Genomic DNA, 13885 nt, shown 5'->3' on the forward strand with positions numbered 1-13885 from the left:
CATGTTTTGAAGTATGCCATGACCTACCTGATCTAACCACATATTACAGCATCCATGAACACGCTTATATTCGTTAAATATGAAGTCCTGACTGATTGCATCAAGGTAATATTTGTTATAGTTCCAAACTACCAATCATGAGGCTGAACACCACGTGATATCATTTTGCCGCCTGACATATCTGGCAGCAGACCCACCTTAGTTAACTAGTTTGGTGACTAGTTAGCGTTAGTGAGTTAACCTGATCTCGATTACTAAGAATTCAATCCCATCGCCCCCTTCGTTGCTTGGGTCGATTTCTGTGGTTCTTTAATTCGAGTCGCTGACGACTGTACAATCATTACGGGGTTAGTTTCCTGTGATGTAATTGGCTTCTACACTTTGGTTGGGCTTGTCTATCGCTGTTCTAAGGTGCGTGTCCGGTTTTCTCCATCAGGGGCTCTGCAGTTTGGCCCTGACTTTTCGCGTTTGTTGGTGGAACGCAGCACAGGGACTCGAAACTAATAAACTCATAGGACCTGGACGATCTGCTTAGTCCTTCGTTCAATCTCGTCTCGACTCCATTGTCACTCATTTCTGTGGTTTCGCTCGTCACAGTGCTCGATAGCTGCCTACGCTCACCGCGATTTCGCTTCCGCCATTTCGCCATTGTCTACTCGGATCGCAATATGATAGCGTGCATTTCGATCTAATTAATTCTTAATATTCACCTTGTTCCAGCACAATGGCAAACCCCACAGATCGCCCAGACACCGGCGACACGAATCCGGCCCCGACACAGCAACATGTGTTGGGCATCCCTCGCCCTCCCTCAATGGGAGGGATTTCATCCCGAGTGACGGATGACGATGGAGAACAAACAACATCTTTTACGTCACCTCCCCCGTCGCTCCAGCATCGGCCCTCGGTTTCCAGGCGTGGTCCGCCACCGACGCGAAATTCCATTACCGCGTCCAGCCAGGTCACTAGTAGACCTGGTAGCTCGGGCAGCCGGCTGAGTAGAACCCATATTCCGTCCCTGACGGCTCAAGCGTTCTTCCGGCCAATGAGTTCGCAGCGATTGCAAGCACATCGAGGAACACGCCCTAGGACCAAGGGCACGTTTTCGTCCGACGACTGGACCGAGCATGGAAGTCAGAACCGGAGAAGCATAGTTTCTAACAGCACAATCCCGCAAGGATCCCTTCCTCAGACAGATATGGAAGCTCCACCGTCTCGGGGTACAGAGTTCACGGATCCCATCATCCCAGACCGCAACACCTCCAACGCCAGTCCTACCGGCAACACAACCATCCGGAGCTTGGGCGACAGTGTCAGGCTGCTGCGAGATAGAGACCAGAGACAGACTCCCCAGCCTGGGCGTCTCAATCTGGGTGCGAATTACTCAGGACAGGCCGCTCAGGATGTACCACCGAAATCACCACTTTCATTCTTATCATTTCAACAAAATAGGGGAGCAGCACACAATCATGACTCTCGGGGCCATGAACATCTTTCGTCCGCTGGCTCTTCTCCGGGGCCTCTCGATGTGAAGAAGCCACCTCTGCCAAAGTCCAATCTGGGCAAGAACTGGGAATATTTCACTGGCAATACTCTCTTTTGCGGAGGAGGGCGATTCCAAAATGCGAGAGACAAGCCTGTCAACATTGCAACAGGCCTTCTAGTCGTCGTACCCTCAGCTTTGTTCCTCGGCTTCTCGGCACCTTGGCTATGGCATAATATCTCACCTGCCATTCCAATCTTGTTTGCTTATATTTTCTACATTTGCATCTCATCCTTCGTACATGCGTCCACCGTCGATCCTGGAGTGAGTGACTCGGTTTGGATGAAACATGACGATTGCTAATATGATTTTACCAGATTATGCCCCGGAATATACACCCTATGCCGCAGCCGAATCCTTCAGACGACCCATTGACGCTTGGCCCCCCTACAAATGACTGGGTTATGGTCAAGCTTGCCACTTCCGAGGTGGCTGCCATGGACGTACCTGTCAAATACTGCAAGACGTGTAGTATTTGGCGGCCTCCTCGCTGCTATCACTGTCGTGTCTGCGACAACTGTGTCGAGACCCTCGACCACCACTGCGTGTGGCTCAACAATTGTGTTGGTCGCCGAAACTATCGCTATTTTTTTACCTTTGTCAGCTCCTGTACCCTCCTATCTTTCTTCTTAATTGGCGCTAGCCTCGCACACATCTTGGTCTACAGGTCACAAGAGCACATCTCCTTTGGGGCCGCAATCTCGAAATGGAGGGTGCCGTGGGCTATGGTTATCTATGGTATCGTTGCAGTGCCTTATCCTACGTCCCTTTGGGCATACCATCTCTTCCTGGTCGGTCGTGGCGAGACAACAAGGGAGTATCTCAACTCGCACAAGTTTGCCAAGGCCGACCGCCATCGACCGTTCACTCAAGGAAATGTCCTCAAGAATTGGATTGCCGTTCTTGGACGGCCTCGGCCTCCCACCTACATGCAATTCAAGAAACGCTATGAGGATGGTGATCAACGACTGGGGACGCAAAAGCGTAAGTATCGTGTCCCAGACGTTGAATCCCAAGGAGATATTGAGATGCAACACGTTGGTCCCCAACAGGGCTAAAAAAACCCTTTCATTCTGTGCTTCCCCTGTTACGACCCTTGAACATGATCTTCATGATATTTTCCTTTCTATTTCCCATTCTCCCCAAAATCCTTCACACATACCACTTTCTAATCACCACATTATCCATACCCTTCCTCTTACAAATTCTGTTTGCTTTGCTGTACTTGGCAAAGACATAATCCTGTCTTTCTACTGATCCTAGATCATTTTCTTATTCTGTTATTACACTTCTGCCACTTGTGTGACTACCTGGTAATAAAGCACCTACCAGTGCAGTCTACCTCGACTTCCATATCATCTTTTGGAACATATTCATTCAATGGCATTTGATCTGTGCATATCACATATAGACTCCCATTCCGTATACACAGCTACAGTACGCGTAGAATCTCTCATGCGGGGTGGAAGTTATGAGGGATTTCGGCATTCCAGGAAATCTGAGTTCATAAGCTTCCACCTTCTCCTGCGAGGGCTTTCTTCTCCTTCTCCCTTGTTATCCAATCTTTTCTCGCTCTATTGTATCGCAATTCTCGGATAATTCTGCATTATTGAGGCTGGGCTTGTGTTGGTGTTGCACGCGTCAGACATCGCATCGGCCTAAATTGATAAGAAGCGCGCGGGAGCTGATCCTCCGTCTGGCACTCTCTCCCCCTTATATTCTCCCATCCCAGATCACACGCGCCAGTTTTATTTCGAGAAAGGCGGTTCCTCGTGGAATTGTCCTTCTCATTTACGCAGTCCTTTAAACATGGCTCCCCGAACGTCCCGATTCCTCGCGTCCGCGTCCGCGACTGCCGACAAGGTGAACGAGCCCGAAGACAACACGAGCCTCGACGTTCCAGAACAACTCCTGACGCCGGAGAACAGCCGCTCTGAGACATCGAGCAACAATGAAAACGCGTTGACTGACGAAAATACCGCGGGACGGCGGAGGTCAACACGAGTCGCACGCGCATCGCTGGCCGGTCAGCCACTAGACGACACACCTGAGAAGGACGGATCCGTCGCTTCCTCCAGCGAGGCTTACGTAGCTAGCCTTGCCAACGCAAAAAGATCCCATTCCTCTCTGCGCCACAGTATTGCCGTGATGGAAAATTCCCTGTGGAGTGGTACTGCAGACAAGGATGCCGCGGTAGATGACCACCCAATGGCCCCCGATACCCCGGTCTCAAAGTCTTCTCAAGAGTTGCAAGCTGAGGATATGAATGTGTCGCTTCAACAGCGAGCACTACGAAAGCGTGTGGAGAAGGCATTGGAGGAAGATGAGGGAACACCCAAAGCTAAGCCAGCTCCATCTCGTACCGTTTCCCGCAAGTCTCTACGGCGGTCAGGTCGCATAGGTTTATTGGATAAGGCTTCGGATCTCGTTGATCGGGCGAACAGTATTTTGGGAAAGCGTACGAGAGGTATGGCAGATAAAGATCTTGGTCGTCGTGCTAGCCTCCGGCCTCGTAATTTGGACCCGCCAAAGGAGGAGAATGGGCATGCAACAAAGAAGCGCCGAGTCTCCGAGAGCGATTTGTCCAAGCTCAAATCTCAAGATACGCCTGCCCCCGAAGAACGGTCTGCACCATCCTCGCCTCGGCCTAAGCGCAAGCTGTGGCTGTCTCACGGTCTATACACTGGACAGGAACCCTCGGACTCCCCTCCCAAACAGCGCCGGAGCAAAAATTCCAAGAAGACTGGCACTGGACCCAGGCACCGTACTATTCTTCCTATGCCCATGTTCAAGGGTGCTCGGCTGTTGAAGAATGGAAGAGATTACCAGCTGCCATTCGACATTTTCTCGCCTCTCCCGCCTGGCCAGCCCAAGCCAGATGAGTGGCGTAAGACCAACAAGAGTGAGCATTTTGTCGGAATCTCACATTATGAAGTGAGGGCTAACATACAGTTCAGATGTTTTTGTTGGTGACGCCGGAAGTTTTTGGAAAGCGAACAAGAATCTCGAGCTGTCTACTTGCATGTGTGAGGAGGATACTGGCTGTGACGAGAACTGCCAGAATCGTTACATGTTCTACGAGTGTGACAACGGTAACTGCAGGCTGGGTCCAGAGTGTGGGAACCGAAACTTCGAGGGACTCAAGCACCGGACCAAGGCTGGAGGCAAGTATAACATCGGAGTGGAGGTCATCAAGACCCAAGACCGTGGCTACGGCGTGCGCAGCAACCGTTCCTTCGAGCCTAATCAGATTATTGTGGAGTATACCGGAGAGATCCTCACACAGTTTGAGTGCGAGAAACGGATGAGAACAGTGTACAAGAACAATGACGTATGTGCCCTTGCTTCCCTCGCTGCTTAATTGTTACTAACTTGATCATTTAGTGTTATTATCTCATGTACTTTGATCAAAATATGATCATTGATGCGACTCGTGGGTCCATTGCTCGCTTCGTTAATCACGCTTGCGAGCCCAACTGTCGTATGGAGAAATGGACTGTTGCTGGAAAACCTCGCATGGCCCTCTTCGCGGGAGATCGTGGAATTTCTACTGGGGAGGAATTGAGTTACGACTACAATTTCGAGTGAGCATCTTTTTGTGCTCAAACAGATAGACTCTGTGCTAATTCTATAACAGCCCGTATTCCAACAAGAACGTGCAACAATGCCGATGTGGATCAGCGAACTGTCGAGGCTTCCTGGGCCCACGGCTGAAGGATAAGCAACAGCGCGCTAAAGAGCTTGAGCAGAAGCGAAAGGCTGATAGCTTGAAGAAGACTAAGAAAGCCATCGGCAAAAAGCGAAAGGCCGCAGCAGAGTCTTCATCCGAGTCCGAGTCTGATTCCGAAACTGACTCTGACTCTGAGTCTGAATCTGAGTCCGAGTCCGAGGAGGACGAGCCTCCAAAGAGCAAACGCCGCAAGCTGATCTCAACGAAATCCATCCGCGCCGGCGTCAAGAAGGCCGTGGCAACTGTCCGCGGAAAGAAGACCACGAAGACAACAGCAAAAGCCAAGGCCACCACCAAGGCGAAGAATGTCAAGTTGCCTAAGGTCAAGGCTACAGGGCGAGTGAAGGCGGCTGTCCGCCCTACCCACGGCACTAAAGCTACCAAAGCTACCAAGGCTACCAAGGGGGCCCCAGCTTCACCTGGTAAAAAGTCTACAGCGCTCAAGCGGCCATCTGCCGAGACCAAGAAAAAGATCCTCGCTACTGCTTCCAAGGGCGCCGTGGGCCGTCCTCGCAAAAATGCTGCGCAAAAGGCTCCTCCCAAAAGTCCCGTCAGGGCTAAGATGCCCACCACCAAAGCTAAAAGCCCTGCTAAGAAGGGCTTCGGCAAAGATGTCAAGAGCGTCGCTCGGCGTGTTGTGCGATCTGTCAGGGGTACAAAGAGAGCTTAAACACCTTGGTCAATCTTTTACTACTCGTTGACAGTGCCCTGCTTGGATTACATGATTCGGCTGTCAAAACGGCCTGTGTCTTTCACGAACTGCAGACCTACAGCCAGCAGCTGGGAAGTGGACTTGTTGAGTTTCTTCGGCTTTTACTATCTCATTTTCTGTCGACCTTGACACTACGCAACAGGTGATTCGAGTCACCCTATCTCTGATATGGCTCTCCACCAGCAACTTTTTTCTTTCTTTCTAACCTATAATTTCCATCTTCAATTCTTTATTGACGTGCTTGTCCTCCTTGCTCGACTATTGACATTCGTGTTCATTAGCTAATTTCCCTTGTACGACATCCCTATTTGTTCTTGTTTACTCCCTGACTGAGAAGGCGTTCGTGGTTTCTTTGTTCTACTTTATTCTGCCTTCCCTATCTTCTGTTCTTCCTTTCTATTATTTTTCCCTTCTGGCTTTTTTTTCCCGCTCGACTTCCTATTCTAGTTATGTGTCATGGTCATGAAAGTGAGGGATTGCCCTGGGCCGCTGTTGAGTGTTCAGTTCAGATTGGTGCGTGACCTTGATATCGGATTTGATATAGTTAAGGTAGATGTTTCCAAATTCAACATGGTTTACACTTAGCTCAGACAAATGTCCCCATTGAGAGTCAGGTTTACTCAGAATGAGTACGCTTGTCTACGTACGTTTTTAGTCCTCAATGGGTCATGTCGATCATGTACATGGAGCTTCTCTATTACGGTTTCTGTTGATCTGTATAAGTGAGTTGGTAAATTAATAGAGCTACTTGAAATGACGTTTGAAGTTGGGAAAATGCGATGAAGATAGGCAAGGTCAAGTGAGAGTAGTAATAATTACCTAGGTTTATAATTGTTGAATCTAGTGATCAACTTAGTGATTGAACGTGATGGAAAAGTGGCGAGAGATAAGGAAGACAGGAGTGGACAGACAGACAGCACGGTTTGACTCTAGGACTAGTTGGAATAGCAATCAAGCCTTTCTGTCACGACAAGGGTCCTGCCTGATACATCGGACAGATGATTTATGTTTCAGGCCTCATAAAATCCTCCGGTTTGCTCACCGTTTGATACTAATGCAGTCCACCTTAGGGCTTCTGGCTTAGCAGCTCTGGTTCTCTCTCTCATATCCTACTATATTAACGAACCGTCCTCTTCTACATCGTCTCATGGCCCATTACTTTCTTAAGATCATTATATGTTGGTATTCACGTGAGCTCCTATATATGAAAGAAGACGCAAACACGTGAAATTTAACAGCAAATGGAAGTCGGACTGGCTAGCTAAGTCTCTCGGGTATATGCGCACTTAGACATCAAACGGAGCTCTAGGCCCTAGAAAATTCCAAACCGAACCTATTCATGAATCGAAACAACATCCCAATAAGAAGGGCTTCCCCCATTCCGTGGAGCCAATGAACATATCGCACTTTCATAACAAGGAAGTTCCAAGCAAGTCCTCTGGAAAGCATTTGTCCTCGTTGTATGCCGGTCTAGGAGCCTCACTTTGGCCTGTCACAGCCTGTTTATCTGGAATATCCATTACATCACACTCTGGATACGGTTTGTCATGGATATAGTCTGTGTAAGATGGAGCAGGCTGGAGGCAATTCAGACATTCTTTGTGTAGAGCAAGGAGCAAGAGGAGGATGTGCTCGGGGAACAACGCAAAGAGATTGGGAAGAAGGCAGCAATCTAAGAAGGGAAGAGAGCCGTTAACTGTGTTCTGTTCTGTATTTATTTTGATTCCAGTGAGCACACATACCTCAGAAAAGGCCCCATTGGGGTTTAGAAGTTTGATACACACTTTGAGAGTGTGGGATATGTTAATAATAGTCGTGTTGCAACTTGGCACACAGGGCTCGATGGAATTTGAAGGCACGATGATATGAGATAGTGCATCCCATCCCTCACCATCTGCATCTTCGGTGGCGGCCGCGTTCCTTAAAGAACCGTCGAACTCTAGAAAATCGTCGATTATAGTCTTCTCTCGAGTTTGGCGTATATGTCTTGGTCCCCAGCCCTAGAAATGACGACGTGGGATTCCACAAGTTGCACCTTGATTGAGGCAGGCTCGAACACCTTTTAGGAGTGGGATATATCGGAAGTCGATCTTTATAGGGGCCCCAAGCTGATATGCTTGTCCCGGAATACTGATTCGATATGCGATCTTTTCGGGCCATGTCCTTTCAATGCTCTGTGTAGTTGTCATATCAGTCGTACCATTCGGTCAAAAGCTGAGTCTCGTCCTTTTGCTTACCTCAGGTTCAAGGAATGATAGAGGATCCAGAGCCTTGGATACCCTCATATCCTTCGATCTTGTGATCGATCCCCATGAACAGATAATCCCGGCTGTCAACTCGTATCGAATGTAGCAGTCGTCTAGTCCTTCGACACTCTCTGGCAGACTGTTGTGTAGGGTAATTAAAAAGGGGAACTCGTAGTTGCCAGGTTGTAAAGATTTCTGACTTTTGTTCGACTCTGGAAGAAAGCTCCATATCTGGTGGTAGAATGTTGCTTCCCGCCAGGCTGCTTTCTTATGTCGGCCTTCTGGTGTTGTCGAGTCCCAGCTGATTGAAGCGTTAGCTTGAGTTTTCTCACCAGCAGTATAAATAGGGATCGTGAAAACATACTTGACATATTGGATTCCTCTCGTGTGGAGCTTGAGTTCTTTGACGGGGAGTGGCTTGTTCAAACATAGAACAACAGTGCCGTTGAGGTGGCCGTAGCTAGTATTCTCATCAATACGAGGAAGCATGAGGCTATTATTATCGAGTCTAAATAAATAATCCACCAGTCAGTGAGTAGAAACATAATGGAGTATGGTATAATCTAACCTGATGTCAAAGTAAGTTGGTACATTCGCGGCCTGACAACCACCAAACAGCCAAGATGCCATAGGGCTGTGTATACTGTTGAATTAGAATTAAGAATGGATACACTAGTCCATATAATAGTGTGGCTAGAGAAGTGGAAAAGAGTAGCAGAGGTGCGTCCCTATTTATATTAAAGTTAGCTACTGGGGCTGTTTGGCCTGACTCGGCAAGCCGATCGGGATTCCGAAACCATCGGGTAATTTGCAGCTTGAGGTTTGGGCTAAACATCCTATCATATATTATTAAATCGTAGGTCCTGCTATAAAATAGTGTCATGATGTCTTGAAAGGGCCGCTGGGTGACCTGATCGGTCGGATGATTTCCTAATGCGGAAAGCTTGCCGCCAAATAAGCCCTAACGCAAAATTCTGTTTAAGAAGACTCGGTGAACTCGGTGAGAGGGTCAAAGTAAAAAAAAACCCACGAACTCATAGAGCTGCAGATAAGAATAAAAGGAATAGGAAAGAAAAATACAAAAATGGCGTTGTTATCCGTCTTGCGTCTACCCATTCAGTTACGCTAAGCTACGCAATGACCGTCTCGACTATCAGGGGTGAGATACGTCCAGCTCAGCTGCTACTGAATATCTGCAAATCAAACAAAAATGATTCAAATGGTGACATTCTCTAAGCCCAACATATTATCCCAGACTCTTTCGGGCTTTGTGTGGATATATATCCATACGACTTTGGTAGAACAGTGTATCGATTTCTTCTGGTTCGTGCAAACATTTAAACAAGGACAGCAGGATATCTACCATTGAAAAATGCCGAAGGACAGATTGTTATATCGAGGTAATCAGTTGGAGGCAATAGCTAGAAGAGCTAGATAAACGCGGTCCCTACAGGACTAATTGAAACAGTCAACAAGTTGATGAAATTCAAAAAAATGACTCGTTCCAATAATTGACAAACAATATGATCCTACAAGAAGTTAATAGCGAAATGATCAATGATCAACGATCAACGAACGAACCCAGAACCCAGACTCCAGCCTACAAACGCAACAAACAAAGAGCGCCGGAAGAGTAATAACTAAGACAGAGAGTATTCATCATACAACGTGGAAACTGGATGAAATGGACAGTAGTAACAATCAACCCAAGGAAACAGCCTATGTAGACTCGGCCGGGGCACCCTCAGGGACTGAATCTGAGGGCTGCTCAACTTCGCCCTTCACTTCATCGGGTTGATCATCTGTCTGATCGAGTTCTGCAGCAGCTGTCGCACCCGAAACATTTGGCTCAGTTGCTGGCTGATCCGCTTGTTCTGTCTTATCTTCAGTCTTATCTTCTGTCTTATCCTCGGCAGCAGGTGTTGGTTCCTCTGCCGGAGCGAGATCTATCACGGTAGAATCAACTTCGAATGAAGGAGGCTGAGGATCATCGGCTGGTGGTTCTGATAGAGGCGATTCGGGCTTCGAGGGAGACTGGATTTCTTCAAGTAGTGGGTTCTGCTCATGCGCTGCTGGAGCTTCGCTCATTTCCACGTCTTTTGTTTCAGCTGGGTCCGCGTCGGGTTGGAGGTTTTCGGATTGGTTGTTTTGGTCATTTTCAAGGGCCGCTGAAAGGGGTTCGGTGTCGAGTTGGGAGGTGGCCTCATTTGAGGCGGGTTGAGATTCTTCAGCCTCGACTGGAGCCTCGGTCGAGAGTGAAGGTTGCACGGGTTCTGAGGGTTTATCGGGACTATCAGATGGTGCGGCGTTTTCAATATCTGGTTGACTTCTGACATCGGGCTCCTCTTGCTTTGGTGCAATATCAGCCGTCACTTCTGTGGCCTCAGATTTGGTGGGCCTTGAGGCTTCAGTCTCGGGAACGGCAACTGATGGCTCAGCAGCTGCATTTGAGGCTGCTGCAGGTTCAGTAGAAGGGAGATTGGCATCATCATGTTCCGGTGCGGCAGGCTTCTCATCCGAATCAGTGATCTCAGTCTTTGGAGGCACGCTGGAATCCATAGCACTATTGTCTGTCTCAGGTGCCTTTTCAGGCTGAGAAGCTTCGGTGGTCTGCAGTTGCGAAGGTGTCTCAGCGCCAACTGATAAAGATGGCTCTTGGGCAGCTTGTTGGTTGTCGGGACCAGTGTCTGCCATATCGACATCAACTGACTGCTCAGCGGGGGTTTCAATTGAAGGTTGATCAGCAGACTCCGTACCAGACGTAGGCTGAGGGGTCTCAGGAGTCTTCACATCCACCATGGACTCATCTCCCTCATCACCTTCGTCACTCTCATCGCCATCCTCATCGTCATCATCTTGACCATTCGGATCCATCGACATTCGTGAATCATCCTGGCTTCCTCCTTGACCATCACCAGCACCGTCACCCATACCATGTACTGTGGCGGCATCAGCTCCCTCGCCTGGTGCGAACATGACCTTCTTCTTCCGACCCTTTCCAATGCCCTTGCCCTTGCGCTTAGGGGGAGGGGGCCGTCGCTTTGGTGGTGTCATCACAGCCGCTGAGCCAGCCTCTGCAACAACAACGCCCTCGGCATTGACAATCCCGACACCCTCAACGACAGTTCCAGGCGCAGGCGCCTCTGGCTTCACAGGCACCTCGCTCTGCGCGGCAATCGCCTGTACGTCGCCGGTAATCTCTCCTTCAATACGATGACCCTCAGGTACCCAAGCCTCGTATATCGAGATATTACCAGTCTCAGGGTCTGTCTTCTTGAATTTTGTCCTGCGCATCGGCGCTCCAGCATCACCAGCAGCAGCGCCATACAAGGAAGGAAGACCAGGCCGTCTCTTCGCCAAAAACTCGACCTCCGCAGGCTCCAAGTGCTTAGGAAGCGTCAGCCACTTGCGAGTTGTGAAGCTTCGATCGGCGGCATGGGCATTGGCTGAATTCGGGTCCTCTGCGTCAGCCACGCTCTTCTCTTCCTCATCGGTCGCGCGACTACTTTGACGAATATGGACACATCCAGCACGGGCTGCTCGAAGAAGGGCGCGACTGATTGGGGGTAAGAGCTGGCTGTCTCTTGGCATGGGGAGCTCTGGTAGAGTTGGTCCTCCGCCTGGGCCCTGGACGCCAAAATCCGAATCTTCGAGCTTAGGAGCTTGGGAGAAGGTGTGCGGTTGTTTCGACCAGCGTCGTACTGGCAATCCTTCAAAGACATCGTGGTCGATTTGGCCGTTTCGGGTGCGGTTGGGGCCGTCGAGATGCCGCCCTGAGCGCGAAGCTCGGAACTATGAGGTATTAGCTAGCTGGTTCTCTGAATCAAATATTCTTTGCATCTGCAATGCTCATGTGTCCTTGTTGGAGTGGTTGCGCTAGAGAGGACCGATGGTGGTCAACGTACCGTAGAAGGCATTATGTGTCAACGCCGCTGCGGTCGGCTTCCCCTAGATTGACAGACCAGTGGGAAGTGTATAAGCCACAAATATGTTGGTCAGTTAGTTGGCGGAGCTGTCGCGTGGGATAGTATGAGGGAGTAGGTGATAGGCAGTGTCTCCCCGTCGCGCGATGGCGCCGAAAGGAGATACCACGTGATTTATAGGTACAGTATTAAGGAAACCAGCAACGAAGACACTCTAGTCCAGAATACTATAATTGACCATATATATAGCCAGAAAATGCCACTATCTTTGAATGTAAACGTCAATAGCAGCCAGCTACTCGTACAAATGTTTCCAGGCTATGGTGGCAACACTATATAATTCCCTGATAAGGACATTTGCTGCACAAAGACAATGAACAAACTATTTGACCTACTGCAGGTCAATAATCATTCATATTTTGGCAAGATCCACCCATAGGAAAGCAATTGAACGTAGTCCAGAGTGGAGTGGTGATGTATTTCTCGTGCTCGATGGGAATTGATTGCACAGCAGCGCTGGGTGTATAAATACAGAAAAGGATCAGGTGTCCGATGATTCACTATTGGTACTTCAAAAAGAGATGGGATAGTTACAGGCCTCCTTCAACGAATGGTGAGCACATTTAATCCCAGCTGCAAAGGTCAGTCGATGCAAGGTGGATGTACTGTAATAGACTCAAAGCAACTTACCCAGTGTCCTTCTGGCGCACAATGCCTCCATGGTCGCCTGTTTCCTTGCCCTGTGGAAATGAGTGAGACGGATTGCCCCTACGATGTTCTCAATATCGAGGTCAACTTACGGCGTTCTGGCCCTCCACCACCAGCTTGTCCAGCTGATAGAATTGACTGATGATCGTTTGGCGCTGTGATATTGTCAGCTCCATGAATCATTAATGTAATAAAGTATATGGCAGTGTAGCAAGGCGCGACGATTTGACCCTCAGTGCGGGGAATTGAAACCCATCTGTCTGCCACTGACCGAGTCGGGCATTAACATCCCCTGGAGTTCCACTGACCTTGAGCAAGCGCAGGCTCTGAAGACCCTCTTGCATCAGTTCTTGTACCCGACGTTCCTCCGTCACGTTTTGGTGCTCGCGGAACGAATCTCTTGTCTTGCGACGGGCATATTCACGGAAGTTATAGTTGGAAAATTGGCCGGATTGACGCAGAAGGGAGCGGAACTAAGCAAAGGAAAGATGATTAGCCTTCTATTATCAAGCATAGATGCGCTCGCAGTTGGAGTGCGGATATCAGAATCAAGGACATACCAAAGACCGGACCTGGAAACCAGCATCACGGTGCAGCGATGCGACGGACATGATGATTAAGTGTACCGAGAGTACGGAGAGAGTGGAGAGGAAGTAAAAAGGTCGTTAAATGTAATGACCTGAAAGATGCGCGGAATGCTGGCTTCAGTTTGATCCCAGATTCTCACTGTCGTGTGGCTCGCTATGTCGATACGGCGGTACGGAAGCAGCAAAAATGCCACAGAGGTTCGGTAGGAGATGAAGATACGTGTAATGCTCGTCGAGAAATACCGAGGTGGTGAGGTTCACGGGGGTTGGGCGCAACTGTCGTGATCGGAGGTGGCGGTTCGGATTTGCAGGAGCGCGAAGATCCGGGGAAACAATATCAACCCACACAAGGTTGTCACAATTGATATGTTGCAACACAGTCTCTTATAACTAAGAAAGCACAGTGGGCTGAAGTGAGTCCAGAGTTGGTTGAAGG

The 13885-nt window shown here is 49.1% G+C and overlaps 5 protein-coding genes across 5 annotated transcripts; 2 read left to right on the forward strand and 3 right to left on the reverse strand.

Annotated features, from left to right (window-relative positions):
* Window positions 1-724: 724 nt before the first annotated feature.
* On the forward strand, window positions 725-2601 carry erf2 (palmitoyltransferase ERF2; the record flags this gene model as incomplete). The annotated part of the gene is made up of 2 exons (XM_022630603.1): window positions 725-1807; window positions 1861-2601. 2 exons carry the CDS (start codon window positions 725-727, stop codon window positions 2599-2601), a joined length of 1824 nt encoding a protein of 607 aa, XP_022489999.1.
* Window positions 2602-3352: 751 nt separating this feature from the next.
* Window positions 3353-5943, forward strand: PENARI_c006G04814 (putative histone-lysine N-methyltransferase (Ash1); the record flags this gene model as incomplete). The annotated part of the gene is made up of 4 exons (XM_022630314.1): window positions 3353-4445; window positions 4501-4874; window positions 4928-5127; window positions 5181-5943. 4 exons carry the CDS (start codon window positions 3353-3355, stop codon window positions 5941-5943), a joined length of 2430 nt encoding a protein of 809 aa, XP_022489992.1.
* Window positions 5944-7985: 2042 nt separating this feature from the next.
* Window positions 7986-8861, reverse strand: PENARI_c006G01813 (uncharacterized protein; the record flags this gene model as incomplete). Its single annotated transcript, XM_022630175.1, has 4 exons — window positions 7986-8159; window positions 8223-8532; window positions 8596-8739; window positions 8800-8861. 4 exons carry the CDS (start codon window positions 8859-8861, stop codon window positions 7986-7988), a joined length of 690 nt encoding a protein of 229 aa, XP_022489545.1.
* Window positions 8862-9950: 1089 nt separating this feature from the next.
* On the reverse strand, window positions 9951-12148 carry PENARI_c006G03652 (uncharacterized protein; the record flags this gene model as incomplete). Its single annotated transcript, XM_022630260.1, has 2 exons — window positions 9951-12023; window positions 12137-12148. The coding sequence occupies 2 exons, from the start codon at window positions 12146-12148 to the stop codon at window positions 9951-9953; spliced, it is 2085 nt and encodes a 694-aa protein (XP_022489564.1).
* Window positions 12149-12777: 629 nt separating this feature from the next.
* On the reverse strand, window positions 12778-13473 carry PENARI_c006G03167 (LYR motif-containing protein; the record flags this gene model as incomplete). The annotated part of the gene is made up of 5 exons (XM_022630239.1): window positions 12778-12787; window positions 12845-12894; window positions 12955-13017; window positions 13171-13335; window positions 13423-13473. The coding sequence occupies 5 exons, from the start codon at window positions 13471-13473 to the stop codon at window positions 12778-12780; spliced, it is 339 nt and encodes a 112-aa protein (XP_022490023.1).
* Between the last annotated feature and the right edge of the window lie 412 nt (window positions 13474-13885).

This window comes from Penicillium arizonense, assembly GCF_001773325.1.
Source record: "Penicillium arizonense strain CBS 141311 chromosome Unknown PENARI_contig006, whole genome shotgun sequence".
Lineage (NCBI taxonomy): Eukaryota > Fungi > Ascomycota > Eurotiomycetes > Eurotiales > Aspergillaceae > Penicillium > Penicillium arizonense.